The sequence below is a fragment of the Typopeltis vanoorti genome, chromosome 1, assembly GCF_054136105.1.
Source record: "Typopeltis vanoorti isolate ZY-2024b chromosome 1, IOZ_Tvanoo_1.0, whole genome shotgun sequence".
Classification (NCBI taxonomy): Eukaryota; Metazoa; Arthropoda; class Arachnida; order Uropygi; family Thelyphonidae; genus Typopeltis; species Typopeltis vanoorti.
This window is the reverse complement of record NC_143549.1, coordinates 52,815,833-52,832,573: the sequence shown is the minus strand read 5'-3', so window position 1 is coordinate 52,832,573 and position 16,741 is coordinate 52,815,833. Positions and strand designations below refer to the sequence as shown.

General features: G+C 37.3%; 1 protein-coding gene across 1 annotated transcript in view; it reads right to left on the bottom strand.

The window, feature by feature from the left end:
* LOC150109975 (uncharacterized) overlaps positions 1–4,428 on the bottom strand; it is a 76,523-nt gene extending 72,095 nt beyond the window's left edge. The window contains exon 1 of the mRNA XM_090416170.1: positions 4,301–4,428. Coding sequence (XP_090272296.1) covers positions 4,301–4,394 — 94 coding nt within the window. The 5' untranslated portion in view covers positions 4,395–4,428. The remainder of the gene's footprint in view (positions 1–4,300) is intronic.
* Between the last annotated feature and the right edge of the window lie 12,313 nt (positions 4,429–16,741).

Genomic DNA, 16,741 nt, shown 5'->3' with positions numbered 1-16,741 from the left:
TTTTCCTCCTATATCCAAACTGGAAGTGAAAGATGCTCTCTCTCACATTTAAAGCAAAAGACGAATCCAGGAAAAGACAAAATCAGACTCACGGACCTCATAACACATTTTAAACAACTAAATGCTACTTCTGAAACTTGTGAACATGATACTCGACACTGACGCTATTCCCAAACAACCAAAAACCGCGATAGTCACACCTATCTACAAGCATGGAAAAAGAAACGACGTTCACAACTACAGACTAGTAGCTATCAACTTTCCTGTCATCTCTAAACTTCTGGAAAAGTAATACATACAAGACTACAAAATTACTTACAGAAATATAGCATCATCTCAAAAAAGCAGTACGGTTTCCAGAAAACGAAGAGCACAACCATGTTATTAGAGGACATTACAAACGAAAAATGACATTTTAATTGTAAATGTAAATACTGTACATAATCGCACTTTCTCAAATTTTGAAGAAAAAAAAAACATAAACTGCATATATATTATTAATTAACTTATGTAACTGTGAATTATATATGGTAATTATCACTGTGATTGTTATCAATAATAGTAATACATGAATGATTATTTTACACCAATTGCACATTATGCAAATTATAAGGAATCATTTAAAATTTGTACTGAACCACAAGTAGTAAAAAAAGTTTGTACTCAACCACAAATAGTAAAATATAGTGTTGTTGTCTAAATTGTATGCATGTATGCATGTAACTATATGCAATTTATATCAGGGAAAATAATGTATGTATTATTTAAAAAATGTAATATTATGTAGTGTAATATGTAACATATGTAATATGTGTTATAAAATTATATTAGAATAATGTGTTGTAAACAATTCTTATTATTTAAAAACTAGTATGTAAGTGTTAAGCATTTGTAAGCGCATTTATACTCATGTATGAATTATAATATTATGTATGAATAAAAATTATTTTTTGTTATAGTTTTTTTAGTTTTAAAGTGGTTTTAACTCTTGTTTTTAATTTAAAAGTATTCCCAAGTAACTCTACTTGTCATGCCGAAGACAGTGATATATAATTCACCGAAATCGGCTAAGAAGAAGAATCCAAATTTTGAGTGCTGAAAAGTTAACAGAGAGGACCGTGGTCAACAACGAGCGAAGAACAAAGGACGTCGCCATCTTTACAATCACATTACAGATTCTCAAGGGAATAAAGGTGAGTCATGAAGTCCACCAAATGCCTACAGGATTTATCGTACGACGGAAATCATATAACTTGTAAGAAATGCCTTAGGAATCTACACTTTACATGTACTGGCTTTTCAGAAACAACCTGGAAACGTAAATCTAATACAACACGCGAGGAATGGAAGTGCCCTACTCTACAGGGAGAACAAAGAAACGCACATAAGGCAGCCACCTACGGTGCTGTCCATTATATCGGAGGCAAAATCACATCACGAACATGAAACATCATTAGTGTTCTCTCAATTAGTGTTATGTTCATCTTCATTAGTGTTATGACATTTGTTTCATTAGAAGCCGAGTTATAGTGCTAAGAGTGACAGTGTGTTTTGACGAACGGTCGGTCGTCACGAATTCTCGCTATCAATCGCTTCAAAACTTCGAGATAAAACTTACCATTGACCGTTTGGCCAGGTGGAATGAATTCTTTGCTGATAATGCCCTTGGAATTGTAGAAACAAATCAGCATTGTCTTTTCTTTTGACTTCTCCAAGTGACTTTTTTTCGGATGCCCCTCCTTCTGGTGGTCTCTACTCAGCACTCTGGCGCTTAGTTTCGGACTCATACTCAAAACATTACGTTTCGTCACCAGTAACGATCGTTTCAAGGAAGTTTGAGTCTTTTCGAGCGGTTTTAATGAGGTCATTGCAGTGTTCAATTCGATACATTTTTTGGTAACCGGTCAACTTGTGGGGAACAAATCGCGAATATAATTTACAAAGGTCCAAACTCTGGTCAAAATGTTGAGCACAGTTGAATTTGGAATCCCCAATTCATCTTCAATCAATCTCACGAACGATTTCAGGTTTTCTTTATTGAAATCGCGCACTTTTTGGATGTTAACTTCGCTCAGTCCAGTTTTTGGACGGCCCGGCTTTTCGTCGTCCTCAAGCGTTTCACGAACACTTTGAAATCGCTTAAACCACTCTTATACTTTAGTACGGGATTAAGCATTCATTACCGTATGCTTTTTGAAGTATTTGATGCGTTTCTGTAAAACTTTTACCAAGTTTAACACAAAAGTCAATCGCAGCTCTCTGTTTTCATTTTCCGAGTTCGTCAAAACATCTCTTGGCAGTGTAACTCGGCTTCTAATGAAACAAATGTCATAAACAGTCGACACAACACTAATGAAGGTTGCCACTTTCGACAACAAAAAGATACAACAGGTTGCGCCACTTCTATTTTCGAAAAGTTCTGTTTCTTTTTGGATGGAGAGTGTACATTATACAAAAAAAGGAAAATTTATATGAAATTCATTGTTATAAAGAAAAAAAAAACTAGAACAACATGTTTTGCAAATGCATAATATATAATCATAATTTTAATAATAAAAAATCATTGATTTAAAAAAATACTATTATTATTATTATATGTATGTAATTTAAAAATTATAAAAATGTTGTAAATTCTATAATTTTATAATGTAACTATTATATGTATGTAAGGCATAATAAAGTGTTTAAAAATTATTATTATTATTATTATTATTATTATTATTATTATTATTATTATAAATAATAATAAAAATATTCTGTACTAAACCGAAAATATAATATGTGAATAGTCTAAATGTAAATAGTCTGCATGATAATGAGAATACTTTGTTAAACTAAACAAAAGAAATTGGAAAAATATGTATATAATGAAATGTAAATTGCAGCATGCAATTAATCATATTATTTACCTTGTGTAACTGTGAACTATATTTGCAAACGATTACTGTGATTGTTATTATTCTTTAGTGCCGTAACGAGGAGCGGCGAAAGAGGCGCCCGCCACGGGCGCAACTATGAATGGGGAGCAAAATGTAAAAAATTTAAAAAATGAAAATAAATAAATAAATCGATATAAAAGTTCGCTATTTTATATTGTATTTTTAAATTTCGGCAATACGCTGCTTTAGACACACAAATTCTGCAACACACTACAACTCATTTTGATGGAATTAAAAGTAAGTATTTAACATATTGCATTTAGTAAAATTTAACTTGTTACATTTAAATTTTTCAAAATTTTTGTCATTTTTGGGTTAGGGGGGACGCAAGTTAGACACTTGCCACAGGCGCTTTATACCCTCGTTACTGTACTGTTATTCTTCCACATTGTGCAAATTATAAAGATATTAAGAATGATTTGTATAACGTAAGAAATTATATCCCTCTTGCCTAAATATTATAAAATACATATGCGTTTTCTAGATCCTCCGTAGCTCAGTCGTTATAGACGAAGCCCTTTGGTCGGAAAGACCGGGGTTTGATTCCCGTCCATGACGTGAGGAATCCTTATCTGGTGTCTATCGGTCTTCTAAAGGTGAGTTAGCCGGTCTCATACACAGGTGAAGGGCTTTTACTCCCGGAAACTCGGGTTTTTCGTCCCTCAGAACAGGCCAACCGTCTCCTTGAACGTACACTTCGACAGACAAAAATACCTTTACACTGCAACGTCAGGGTCTGCGACAAGTCGGCTGGGATCGCGCGCGTAAGGTCGCATCATGTAAAAAAAAAAGGCAGACCCCTAAATAAGTGGGATAAGGCACAAGAGGACACAGAAAATGTCTTTTCTCTGAGAGGTAATAAAAAATGAAATTAAGGAAACAAAATTGTTATACCGAGTTGTACAGATGCTTAGTACAGAAGTGTAAAGTTTTATTGTTCATAAGATTACAATGTAGAAGCGTATAACCTATGTGAAAGTACTTGGATGCTAATATGTACGCATGTATATAATGTAAATAAGTAGGTAGGAATAATAAAGTTAAAAATTAAAGATATATGATAAAATTGTTATTTTTTTTATTTATTTATTCGCTGCTGTTTTCTTTATCGCAGAAGAATCAATAATTTGATTTGCCATTGCTAGAAACTTTTGGATGCATGAAATCATCCTGTTTATCTCACTTTCCAAACAGAACTATTTTCATGCTTTTATATTTAATTCAGGCAACTTAAATAATATATCATAATATAATATCTTGAGCATTTAAGATTCAAGTTGTTAATTACTTTTATGCTTATACATTCCGTTATACTATCCGTTAGTGAAGAATAGCACAAGAAATGAGAAATATTTACAAACCTAAGAATTTAACGGTGGTTTCTGTTGAACCATAACAGAAAACAACGAAAGAAGTAATATAGAATAACACAAGACAGCGATCCAACAAATTCATAATGTACTTGCAAGTTAGTTGTTCGCTGCACCATAGAAATATCGTAAAGGTCATGCTTGAGATAGTACAGTGTGTTAAAACATGGGAATGTAGAAACTGCTGTGAGATCTGACATATGGAGATATATAATCTTATCACATGCGACATTACTTCACAAAATCGTCATTCCAGCTGTTAACATTTTTTCCCTTTCTGCTGCTGCAACTACATTTATTGTTGAGCATGAGTCTTAAAGAAATGAGAATCAAATGCATTTTATATGTAAGTATGCTAATCATACTTGCATATTATCATATGCATAGATTATCCATCTTGTTCTTTATCCGTCTTATTGAAGCCGGATTGTTCAAGTCCCAGATTATAATTCATGTACTGCATATAAAATCCGTATGTTTCTTAATGAAGAATTTTGCGTATTTTAATAAATTTTGCATGCTTATAAGAGTACTGTACTTTCTAAACAAAACAAAAAAAAAAAGAGTTATTCATTAGTCTATTTCCGGTTCTTTTATTTTATTAAAAAAAATGAAAGTTTCCATGCCTCCTGAATTAAAGAAAAGTAAGAAGTCGGAAGATTTTTTTTTATTTTTTTTTTTTATGGGTAGCATTGCATTTTTAAATGATGGAAGTCAGGTTGGACAAAACTTAGCCAATGGCTTTGTATAGAAACCAGAAAGTATAACTGCCAATTCTACATAATTCAAATTTCCTATTTTTGGCCTTTTCAAAATCAATTCTCAGTACATTGATAGTTTGCTTTCAACTCTTTTTGAGCTTTAGTATGAATATTAAAGGAGAATAACGGTTTCGCCTGTACAGCCTTGACACACTTCTTGAAGAATCAAAGCCTAGATAAATGACAAGATTTTAATGTGGAATGCGAAATAGTCCGCGCAGTTATCCTAGTGGCTGTGTGCTTTGCAACTATTTGCATGGGGAAGGAGTGTCTTAAGTTCGATTCCCGTCGCTGACGTGAGGAGCTAAAAGATCTTCCTTAGTCAAGTTAGCCGGTCTTGAGAGTGGACAGCAGAGTTTTTTCCCAAGTTTATCATGTTTTTTTTTTTTTATCCCGCAAAGCAGGCAAACCGGCCTTGAGAACTCAGCACTACAGGACATAGGATACACTGGGGCATAGGGCTGACCACCTTATCTTGTGAACGGTTTGAGGTCCAATGATTAATAAACCCTCGACAACGCAAGGTAAAAGAGGGTAAAAGGAAGATGAGATGAGATGAGATGGGAAATGTACTTGCAGGCTGGTTCCTCTAGCTAGCCAGTGACTAGAAGTATGCGTTTTCTTTATAAGCTTATGAATGTTTCCATACCAATAAAAATTGTTCCAGTGATGCACTCAGTACGTTTGCATCAGTTGAGTGAAAACAATAATCCAACCAAAGAAACTGTGTCGAAAAATTACTTTCAACCCGCTTGCATTCTAATGATGCCAGAAAACATGTGGATGAAATCTGCCTATAATGCAGTTCACACTATGCGCCCACTGTGTTGTGAATTGTGCAAAGACAAAAAATGTCAACGGGGATGTAATTGAGGAAACTGACACGAGTAGTGTTGGATGTTGGGAGGATGGTTACAGTTATCTGGAAGGCGCGCAAACAATTGTGCAAGATTCATTTGCAATTGTCTTGGCATCGCTAGTTGCTGAATCAATGTAGATGGAATTGGAAACATTAAAATCATTAAGAATGACAACTTCCTAATTGCCCTGGATCAAGTCAAGATTTAATGAAATTTAATGAAGAAATGAAAGCGCAGAAGGGTTGGTGGTATTAAGAAAGCAACAGAAGAAACAAATGAATGTAATAGAATGGCGAAAAGGGAAACAGACAGAAAGAGGAGATTATATGTTTAACAGGCTCTGATATGATATATCAGAGTGAATATGTGTATACATATATGCCACGTTTGAGACAAAAGGGAAAAAAGAATTCAAACAGTAAAATTGAAAATTGAAATGAGTTTTACTTAAAGAAACTAAAATTTGAATTTCATTACGATTGAAGGTGGAAATGAATATCATTCGGTTAATATCAACTAATATTATGCATATTTGTGAACTACACTAGCTGAAATTGGAAGGAACATGGAACATACAAAAATGAACATGAAAGATTTTACCCAACTCCTTTGCAAATCATTGCTTCTGCAGTTCTGACTCTACAAATCACTGCTCAGATTCTTCGAGATACATCTTGCAGAATAGCAACAGCGATCCTGCCAAATGTCCATTGAAGTTATTTACTGTCAGACTTGGAAGCCTCCTACAGTCCGACCATTAAGGTCAATAAGGTATATTATCTAGCGACAGATCTGCTGAATCGTCTGAAAATAAATTTTGGGTATCTGCACAATAATTGACTTTGACTTAACTATGCAAGCATCCCTCATATTGTATGCAAGAAGAAATGGGAGAAAAATAAGCTAAACCCATTAGAAACCACTTTGAGTCCAGGTGTCGTTTTTGTCCACTCATTAATTGGTGCTTACAATAAGAATTGTTTCAGTGATGCACTCAATACGTTTGCATCAGTTCACTTCTTTGGGAGGGGGATCGGATGTCATACCTCATCTCTGTTAGTGTACCCTTAGGTAGTTTTTTCAAATTTGACTTAATGTCTTTTGGCTAAGATACATCCAGAGCTACCAATGGAGCCACCTATGTAAACGTATAGGCAGAAGTGATTGCGAAAACTAACTGGGCATTATAGAAGTTCGGTGCACTCCACATTGTAGTGGTCAGAACATGCATTCCAACATAGTTTTAGACTTCAGAGGTTTAGCTCTAGACACTCATGATATCTTTCTTGGCTATCTCGACAATAATGTTTTCAAAACATAGCCCCCTTTTAGGTCTGAGTCAGATAAGGCATCATAGTTGAATGATGTCCTCATCTTTTAGCACATTCGCTGCTCACCGCTATTATTAGGTATAATTCTGTTGATCCAATTGAATAGATGGCCTCAATGGGAGCAACAGTCAAATGATTCGAATGATTGGATAATGAATTATGGAAAGGATAGGGGAGAAAGAAAAGCTATTGTGCTCATACACCAATGCAAGGAGTATTAGTTACACGGGTATAGATTCGTGGTCTTAATACAGTTATTCAGTCCACAAATTATTAGTGTCAGTGAGACACTGTAAACAGAGGCATGATGTTCTCACAGTAATAGAATAGTTGTAAGCATTTTTCACAAAGACAGAAAAGAGAAAAGTAGGTGGGGACATTCCTGATAATTTCAGAAGAGTTCTGTCCCTTCCGTATTGAACTTGAGGAAATCAGTTGTGCTAATGGCTTTGAGGACATCTGGTATCAAGTTGAGGTAAGCAAGATTTTTAGTTTTAGTGGCGTGTTGCTACAGGTCAAGAAGAACAGAGGGATATGATTCTAAAATGTTCGGACAGATGAGACTAGTAAGAGAGAGGAAGGTAAAAATAATGGATAACTTTAACGATGAAAGCACAAACTGGAAACAGGAAATACCATGTGTTTCCAGATTGAATTCCTCGAGCCACTAAGCGTCAGTTAACATAGATAGAATGCAAAGAATAAACGCGTAAGGCACAAGTGTTGAATTTATAATATCGTCACAAACAGTAAAAACAGAGGTCGCCATCAACTGGGTAGAGTAATCATGTAGTTTTGACCGGGGAGCCCACTAGGCAGATAATAGCTTCACGGAATAAAAGAGATGTGTTGAATTATACAGCAGGTCACTATGATAAATAAAGGGCGACATATTAATTATGTGCAATGAATTGAGCAATTGCAGGGGAGAAATATCTGCAGTGTCTGGGATTTGGTCCAGAGTAAGTTAAATGCCAATGTTACATTGTATTACTAATGTTAGGATGAAGATGAGGTGGATGAATCGTGAAATTATGCAGGACTTCTGAGAAATAGGATGTTATGGAGGAGATATAAAGAACAGGGTTCATTCAGTAGTACGAAGAGTATAAAGTACAGGCAAGGAAAGAGACAATGTAGTGAGAAAAGAGAAATTGGCCTATGAAAGGAGATTGGATGGAGCAGTAAGGCAAACAGTAGAAAATTCTACAGTTATATCGCTATTAGCAGAAAGGGTGAATATGGAAAACGGACTTTTGTTCCTGCAGTTTCCAACTGCAAGAACTAAAGGAAAAGTAGTGTTGTATAACGATAAAGAGGTGGAGAGAAGATTGACAGTTTAAGAATGGGAAGTGGTTACAATATTAAGTAACCTTGATGTTAGTGAGGTAGTAAGACTGAATAGAATATCACCACCTATATTGCGAGAATGTGCAAAACAGCTGGTAGTGCTCTTAACTTGGTTGTTCAACAGAAGTCTCGCAAAAGGAACAATCCCAAAATAGTGAAAGAAAGGGGGAAAATAGTACCACTGCATAAAGGAGAATCCAAATCAGTAGTGTCAAACTTTAGGCCAGTGCGTATGTGAAATGTGGTAGTGAAGGTGTTAGTGAGGCTGGTTAGAGACCGAATACAAACGTAGAGAGAGAAGCATGAGTTTGTTAAGAGGTCATTCTTCAGTAACTTGGTTAGATTTTATAATAAGGTGACTTGTGTATTTGGACAGCGGAGATGTTTACACATTGATTTATCTGGATCGAGTAAAATGAGGTAAACTACTATTGAAATTAAGCAGAATTGGGGACAGATAGTCATTTGGTAGCTTGTTAACAGGAATGCTTGATTGAAAGGGATCAGCAAGTAGTGCTGGTCCCTTTCAATCAATATGGGCGTGTAGTGTCCAGAAAACGGAAGGCGACGAGTTGGATACCAGAGGGATTTGAATGGGGACCACTGTTGTTTAATTTGTATACATATCAGTGATATAGTTCAGGAGAGGATATCTGTAATGCCGATGATGCTAAACTGGGAAGAGTGATGTCGGGAATTTCTGATGTTATGTTGTACAAGAGAATTTGAACAGGTTAGTGCTTTGTGCTTTACAATCAATGTTGCTGAGTGTAAAGTTATGCATTTTGGTGCCACAGAAGATGGAATGACGTTTGTCATATTGGAGGTGGATGAGGTGAGGTGAGGGATCTGGGATCCTTGGTGGATAGGGAACCGAGGTTCAAGTGATACACCACAAAAGTTGTAAGGGTTACCCAAAAATTGCTGCTATAATTTGAAGAACCCTGACACTTAGGAATAAAGAGGTGATAATTCTACTCTATAAGGAAATAATCAGGCCTTACGTCGGATTTCTGTGCACATATCTAGTCATTTAGCTATCTTGACGCTCAGGAAAATGCAGAGAGTGCAGAGGAGAATAACTAAGACTGCTTTAGTATTTTGTAATGTTGAATATCAGAAGAGATTGAGGGAATGTTGTCTTCGGAGCTTGGTGGCTATGAGGAGTGATACGACTAATACATATAAATTGATGAGATATGCTTGTTAGATAAAGGCAAAGGAATTATTGCATAGGATGATGGATGATGCAAGAACAAATAATCATCCATAGAAAGTATACAAGGATTATTTGAGTAGCAAACTGAAAACATATTTTGCATGGGGATTAGTGAATGAGCAGAATGCATCGCCAGCGTGCATGGCAGTGCTCCAACAATGAATGTATTCAAAGCAAGAGACAATAATTTTTGTGGCCTGTGAGTATTTGACCTCCTGTGAGGAGGCTTCGATATAGTACTCTTTCTAATGCTAATTGAAATACTCTATAGCATTTTTTAATAATAGACAGAAATATCACTAACACTAAGAGCAAAAATCATTGTATTATTGTTATCCTATCATTCCAAATCTTCTGTTCTTTACCACACATCAGAACAAAGGTGATGTGTTTGTCTTCAAGAAGACCAATAAATTACACTGTCAAAAACAATATGTGAAGTTTTAGCAACATCTGTGAATTTACCTTTAACATTTTTGTTTTCGATAATATCGTTATTAGCACCAATGAGCTATCGTCTTTGACTCCAGATAACTTAATTGTGAATTAGTGCCATTGCACTGGAGCATATGCAGACATATCAGTTCTAGTCAGCAAATAAACGATCTTTTTCTAGACGTTTCACGCCAGAAAGGAAAAATAAACGTTGAAAGTGGCATACTGGGGAGGAGTGAGAGAGTACGGATTGAGACTGAAAAGCGACTATCTACAATCGCCTTTTACTCACATTATATCCAGCACGTCAATTAAAAGGAATGAAGAACTGCAATACCTGAGACAGAGCCTCGCACTCAATGATTATGAACCCAAGACGATCAACAAAATGCTTAATACACCTCCTGCAGCTCCCTTACTTAACACGTTCATTGCCAATCACGCGATATCGCGCGATGCGAGTTCTCATCAAACGACCGATTACGCGTTATCGAGTGGACGTCGTTAACTAAATAAAAAAATATAAAAAAAGTTGGCCACCACACGAAATTCCAATTTTCAGCATGGCAATGAACGATATCGCGCGATCACGCGATGCGAGTTCTCACCAAACGGCCGATCACGTGTTATCGCGTGGACGTCGCTGACTAAATAAAAAGGGGGGGGGGGAATTTGGCCACCACACGAAATTCCAATTTTCAGCTTGGCAATGAAAGTGTTAAACAAGCTTTTAAGAATGCAATCACGCTACCTTACATCAAGAATGTTACAGACAATGTGGCTGCGTTGCTCCTTGAATACAACATCAAAGTGGCTTTCTATTTTTTTTTTTTTTTTTTTGTTGACTTTTGCATAAAATCCACAGATTCCTACATCCACCAAAACCTCCACATCATCCCATGAAAAAAAAAAACAAGATGTTTATGATATTTATTGAACTTGTGGCATTTACTAAGTAGGCCAGACAGGAAGGTTAGGGGGGACCGCATGTCTGAACACGTAAAAGACGAGAAAAATGAAGGCAACAGAAATCAGACTTGGCATCCCACATAACTACCACAGGTCATCAAGTAGTTTGGTAAGCAAACAAAAATGCCATATACATATATTCACTGTCGGTGCAAGGTTATTTTGCGCCTAGGCAAAATTTACAAGTGCGTCGCTTATTTCACAAGTTGGATATTTTTTAAAATGAAATTTTAAATATAAAAAATAAAAATTATTTTGCCATGCTTTATTAATAATATACAAAGTAATATACAATATGTATAATATATGAAAATCAATTTTTAATTTTTCTTGCCTTCAATTTTGCAAAATTTTCTACCATTTCCTTTAAATCTAGTGTAGAAGCTAGAAGCTAGCTCGTGTTCGATTGAAATTGTTCGATAGTAAAATAGTGTGATGTGTGAGGGATAAGGAAAAAGACTCGATACCTAAATCATATATCACTATTTAATTTTGATATTTTAGTAAAGTATGAATAAAGCATAGCTTAAAGTTTTCTTGCGCCCTAGGCGATTGCCAGTTTGCCTAAATGGTAACGCCGGCCCTGCATATATCGATCATAATGGTTTACAAGAAAGTTCAAAGAGGCCTGGCAAATACTTAGGATCCTCACAAAATGTAACAAAATTCAGGACTTAATCTTATACCAAGTTATATGCTTTTATTAAAAATCTAACTGCCACGGACCTAGGATACGGCACGCGGAATACCACAGAACATAACAGCAACTATAGTTCGCCCACCATTTCTAGATCCCTTCTTGGCTTTGTGCCAAGAATAGTCGATTCATGCTGAAGGGGAGAAAGAAATGAAGGATGTACGAATTGGTCGCCAACATGCGAAATCACGTGCTTTGTTGTCTGTCGCTGTACTAGTACTAGCTTGATTTTTGTTGTTCTCTTTTTGCATTATTTTTTTATTATTAATTTGTATGATGGATCCAGTACAGTCAACAAGTTCTATCGTTACACGTTTCAGTAACTCTTGCAAAAGAATATTGAATAATGTGCTGACATTCTGCGAAAAAGAATCGTCAGAAGGCCGTCTTCTTGTTCCCCTTTCTCAAGTCATAAAACGTGCAAGTGCAATTGCGGGCGTATCGGAGTCGACTGTTAAAAGAATTCGTAGGGAATCAAAAGGTGAAGGTAAGCCAAAATTTAAATCTCCTAAAAAAAAAATTAAAAAAAAGCGCCAGAGAAAGAAAACCATCGAAACCGTAGCTTTGAATGATTTTGATGTAGACATTATAAGAAGAGCTATTCCTGAATTTTACGTATTCGAGAAAAGAGTGCCAACTGTTCCGAAATTGATTCCTGTGCTTAAAGAAAAAATTAATTTTCCTTGGAAAAGAGAAACTTTAAGGAAAATACTTCATGAAATCGGATTTTGTTTTAAAAAGTCCCAGAATAAAAGGAAACTTATATCATGGAGCGAAGTGACATTGTTTTATGTAGAACGCAGTATTTGCACGTATTAACACTCTACGTACATTTTTGCAACTGTTATACAAGCAAAATAGTTACACTTTAAAAACAGCAATGTTCGTAAAAGAAAAGCTAAATTTTCCGACCTGTAATAATAAACAAACTCAGTTTGTTTATTATTACATCCCAGAAGACAGACTGATTACCCTGTTATCGGAATGGATTCTCCTTTTTCTAACATGCGCAGTAGTTTCGAGGGACCTCAAATCGGTGGGCGAACTATACTATCAGTGTTCCAACATGCATACAGCAATGAATTTAACGTTTTTATTCTGGTTACTTATTTGTATGTACCAATTATGAAGTTATGACATCTAATATGTAATTAATTGTTTCTAGTCATTTGTTGTGCATAGTTTGAGTTGGCACTGAAGTTTTACGACCGGATGCCCTTCCTGACATCAACCCTCGCATTTATCCGGGCTTGGGACCGGCACCTATTGAGGCTAGCTTGCCTCCTTCGGTGGCTGCATAAGACGAAATGACTTAGCAAGATAGGAAAGACTCACCCCTAGCCCTCGAATACTCTAATAGCATCAGGGGGAAGGAGCAAGGAGAGGAGAAAGAAGCAAAGAAAGAAGAGGAGGGACCAGTCTACAGAATAATATAACAGATATATATTACATGAAGTAAGGCATGGTCCAGCATCAGGTACCTCGGGTTTGCCATGCCCGTACTCACTAAAGTGAGCCCTTGAGGTCATTTGGACATTTTATGTGTGCAGGAGACAAGGTGGAAAGGGGGAAAGGCAAAGGAACTGGGAGATGGATATAAATTGTTCTACTCTGGAGCGAATAACGAGGGAAGAAATGGTGTAGGAATTGTGGTGTGTGGCAGAATGAAGGGTGAAGTACTGGATGTGGGTAGAAGGAACGACAGGATCATGCGAATGAAATTTTGTGACAAATTGTAAGGTAATTCCAACAGATCAAGTAGCACAACAACACCGACTGCTGTGCGCAGACTTTAAATTAAGATCGAAGATAAGAACTTCTGGTTGCCATGGGATGAAGACAATTAAGTGGTTTCGCTTAAAAGAAGAGAGTGTGAGGAATCATTTTAGGGAGAGAGTGTTAGAGAGGATTTCGGATGGACTGGAAAGTGTACAAGATTGGTGGAAACATAATTCAAAAGTAATCCTGAGCTGTGCAATCGAGGTGCTTGGTGAGACATCTGGAAAGATTAGAGAGCAGAAGGAGGGTTGGTGGTGGAATAATGATGTACAAGTGGCAGTGACAGCTAAGAGGAAGGCAAAGCAGAAGTGGGATGAGTCAAGAGTGGAAGAGGACAGAGAGGTGTACAAAGAGAGAAAGCAAGAAGCCAAGAGAGTTGTGGCACAGGCGAAGGCCATGGCATACCAAGATCTGTATGATCAATTAGAAACAAAGGAAGGACAGACAAAAATTTACCAACTAGCGAAATGTAGAAATAAAGCAGCTAAGGACATCTTACGTGTGAGGCAGATCAAAGATGCTGAAGGAAGAGTATTATGGAGGGATGTGGACATAAGAAACAGATGGAAAATATACTTTGAGGGACTTCTGAATGAGGAAAATGCAAGGACTCACAGAGAAGATGGGCAGCCTTCTGAGGGGATGGTGCAGAACATCAGTAGAATGGAAGTGACGGAGGCCATGAAGAGGATGAGGAATGGAAAAGCGGTGGGCCCCGACAGAATTCCAGTGGAGGCATGGAAGGCACTGGGGGAAGAGGGAATTGACCTGCTGTGGGACCTGTTCATGAAAGTTTGCCAACAGGAAAATATACCCGAGGAATGGAGGGAGAGTACTCTTGTTCCCATCTACAAGGGTAAAGGGGATGCATAAGACTGTAAAAATTACAGAGGAATAAAGTTGATGTCCCACACAATGAAGATCCTAGAAAGGGTTCTTGATGGTAGATTGAGGGAGGAGGTGGAGATTGCAAAGGAACAATTTGGCTTCATGCCTGGTAGATCAACAACAGATGCTATCTTTGGGTTACGACAGATGATGGAAAAATATCGAGAGAAACAAAGGGAGATACATCTGGTATTTATTGATCTGGAGAAAGCATACGATACAGTGCCAAGGCAAGAAGTCTGGAGGTGTCTGAGGGAGAAGGTGCCGGAGAAATATGTCAGGTTGGTGCACGAAATGTACAGAAATGTGAAGACAAGTGTTCGGACCTGTTTGGGACAGACAGAAAGTTTTCAAGTAACAGTTGGCTTGCATCAAGGGTCAGCATTAAGTCCGTTTCTGTTTAATATTGTGATGGAGGTGGTAACAGAGGAGGTGAGAGAAGATGCACCTTGGACAATGCTGCATGCAGATGACATCTTGCTGTGTGTAGATTCAAGAGAAGAAGCGGAAACTAAACTGGAAAGATGGAGAAAAGTACTGGAAGAGAGAGGTATGAGACTGAGCAGAAGTAAGACAGAGTATATGTGTTGTGCAGTGAGCGGTGGCCAGGAAACAGACCTGGAGCTGGAAGGAAATGTCATCAGGAAGGTGAGAGACTTTAGATACTTAGGTTCGACAGTAGAAGAAGATGGAGGAGGTGAGAAGGAAGTGGGATGCAGGATACAAGCAGGTTGGAGGAACTGGAAGGGAGATGGCTGGAGTGTTATGTGATAAGAGGGTGCCGATCAATCTGAAAGGCAAAATTTATAGGACAGTAGTGAGGCCAGCTACGACATATGCTATAGAAACTGTGGCCCTGAGGAAAAATAACATTAGCAGGATGGAAGTAGCAGAGATGAGAATGCTTAGGTGGATGTGCGGTGTGACCAGAAAGGATCATCTGAGAAATGGCTATGTCAGGGGAAGAGTGAAAGTTACGAACTTAGGAGCGAAAATACAGGAGGCAAGGTTGAGATGGTTTGGTCATGTGATGAGGAGAGAGGACGAATATATGGGAAGAAGGGTCATGCAGATGGATGTGCAAGGAAGGCGGAAGCGTGGGCGGCCAAAGAAGAGATGGAGGGAGCTGGTAGAAGAGGACTTGAAGATGAAGAACTTGGATGTGGTGACAGCCCAAGACAGGAAGGTGTGGAGGAGACTCATAATAAACAGTGACCCCACTTAAGTGGGAGAAGCTGCAGAAGAAGTCATTTGTTGTGCATAAAGTTTTTACTAATACCTCTGACGATATAAGTCTGACGACTCACGAAACTTGTAGGACTATGAATGCTTATTTTTATTAAACTCTTTATTTGCCTTAAAATGTGGTCTCAATATCGAAAGCTTCCCACAACAACATGTACTATTAGGGACCACGAGATAATGGCTGATGTCTTCCATACTCTGCTTCCCAGATGCCAATTGAAATCGAGTATATAAATATATTTTTTTTAAAAGAATTGAATGACATAAACCGAGAGCAAAGGAAAATGGTTTAATAGTATCACACGACTAGTTTCGGCTTTTTACAGCCTTCTTCAGGAGTTTTCATAAAAGAAAAGAAAAAACATTAAACATTGAAGATAAAAAAAAACTGCGAACAGCACAGGAAAGTCACTATACATAATTAACGTGAAAACGTTATAGTAAACGTATTCAGAGCTGGTCCTTCGTTGGCCACATTGTTAGATGAGTGCGTGCGCATAGCATTTCGTGAGCGTCAGTACTTGATCACTGCAGCATGACAGAATGGGAGGTTGTAGCTTAAATTATTATTTAAATGTACATGGTTGAGGATGATTTCTCTAGATTCTAGAATTTTTCTCTCCAATTCGTCATGGCAACGGAAAATGTTGTTAGAGCTATCCCAAAGGATTGTATGACTATGGTTTTCATCATCAGAATCGGCCGAAAAAAAGGATATGTCTGGATAAAGCACTGGCACGTGTTCTCTTGTAAGCGACGTCCCTCCTGTGCTCCTCCATACGCAATTCAATGGACTTATCCGTCTGGCCAAAGTAAGGAATGTCGCAGTCACACCATATCTTCTACACACCAGGATATTTTAGATTGTGATGGCTAGGCTTTGGACGACTCTCTAGAG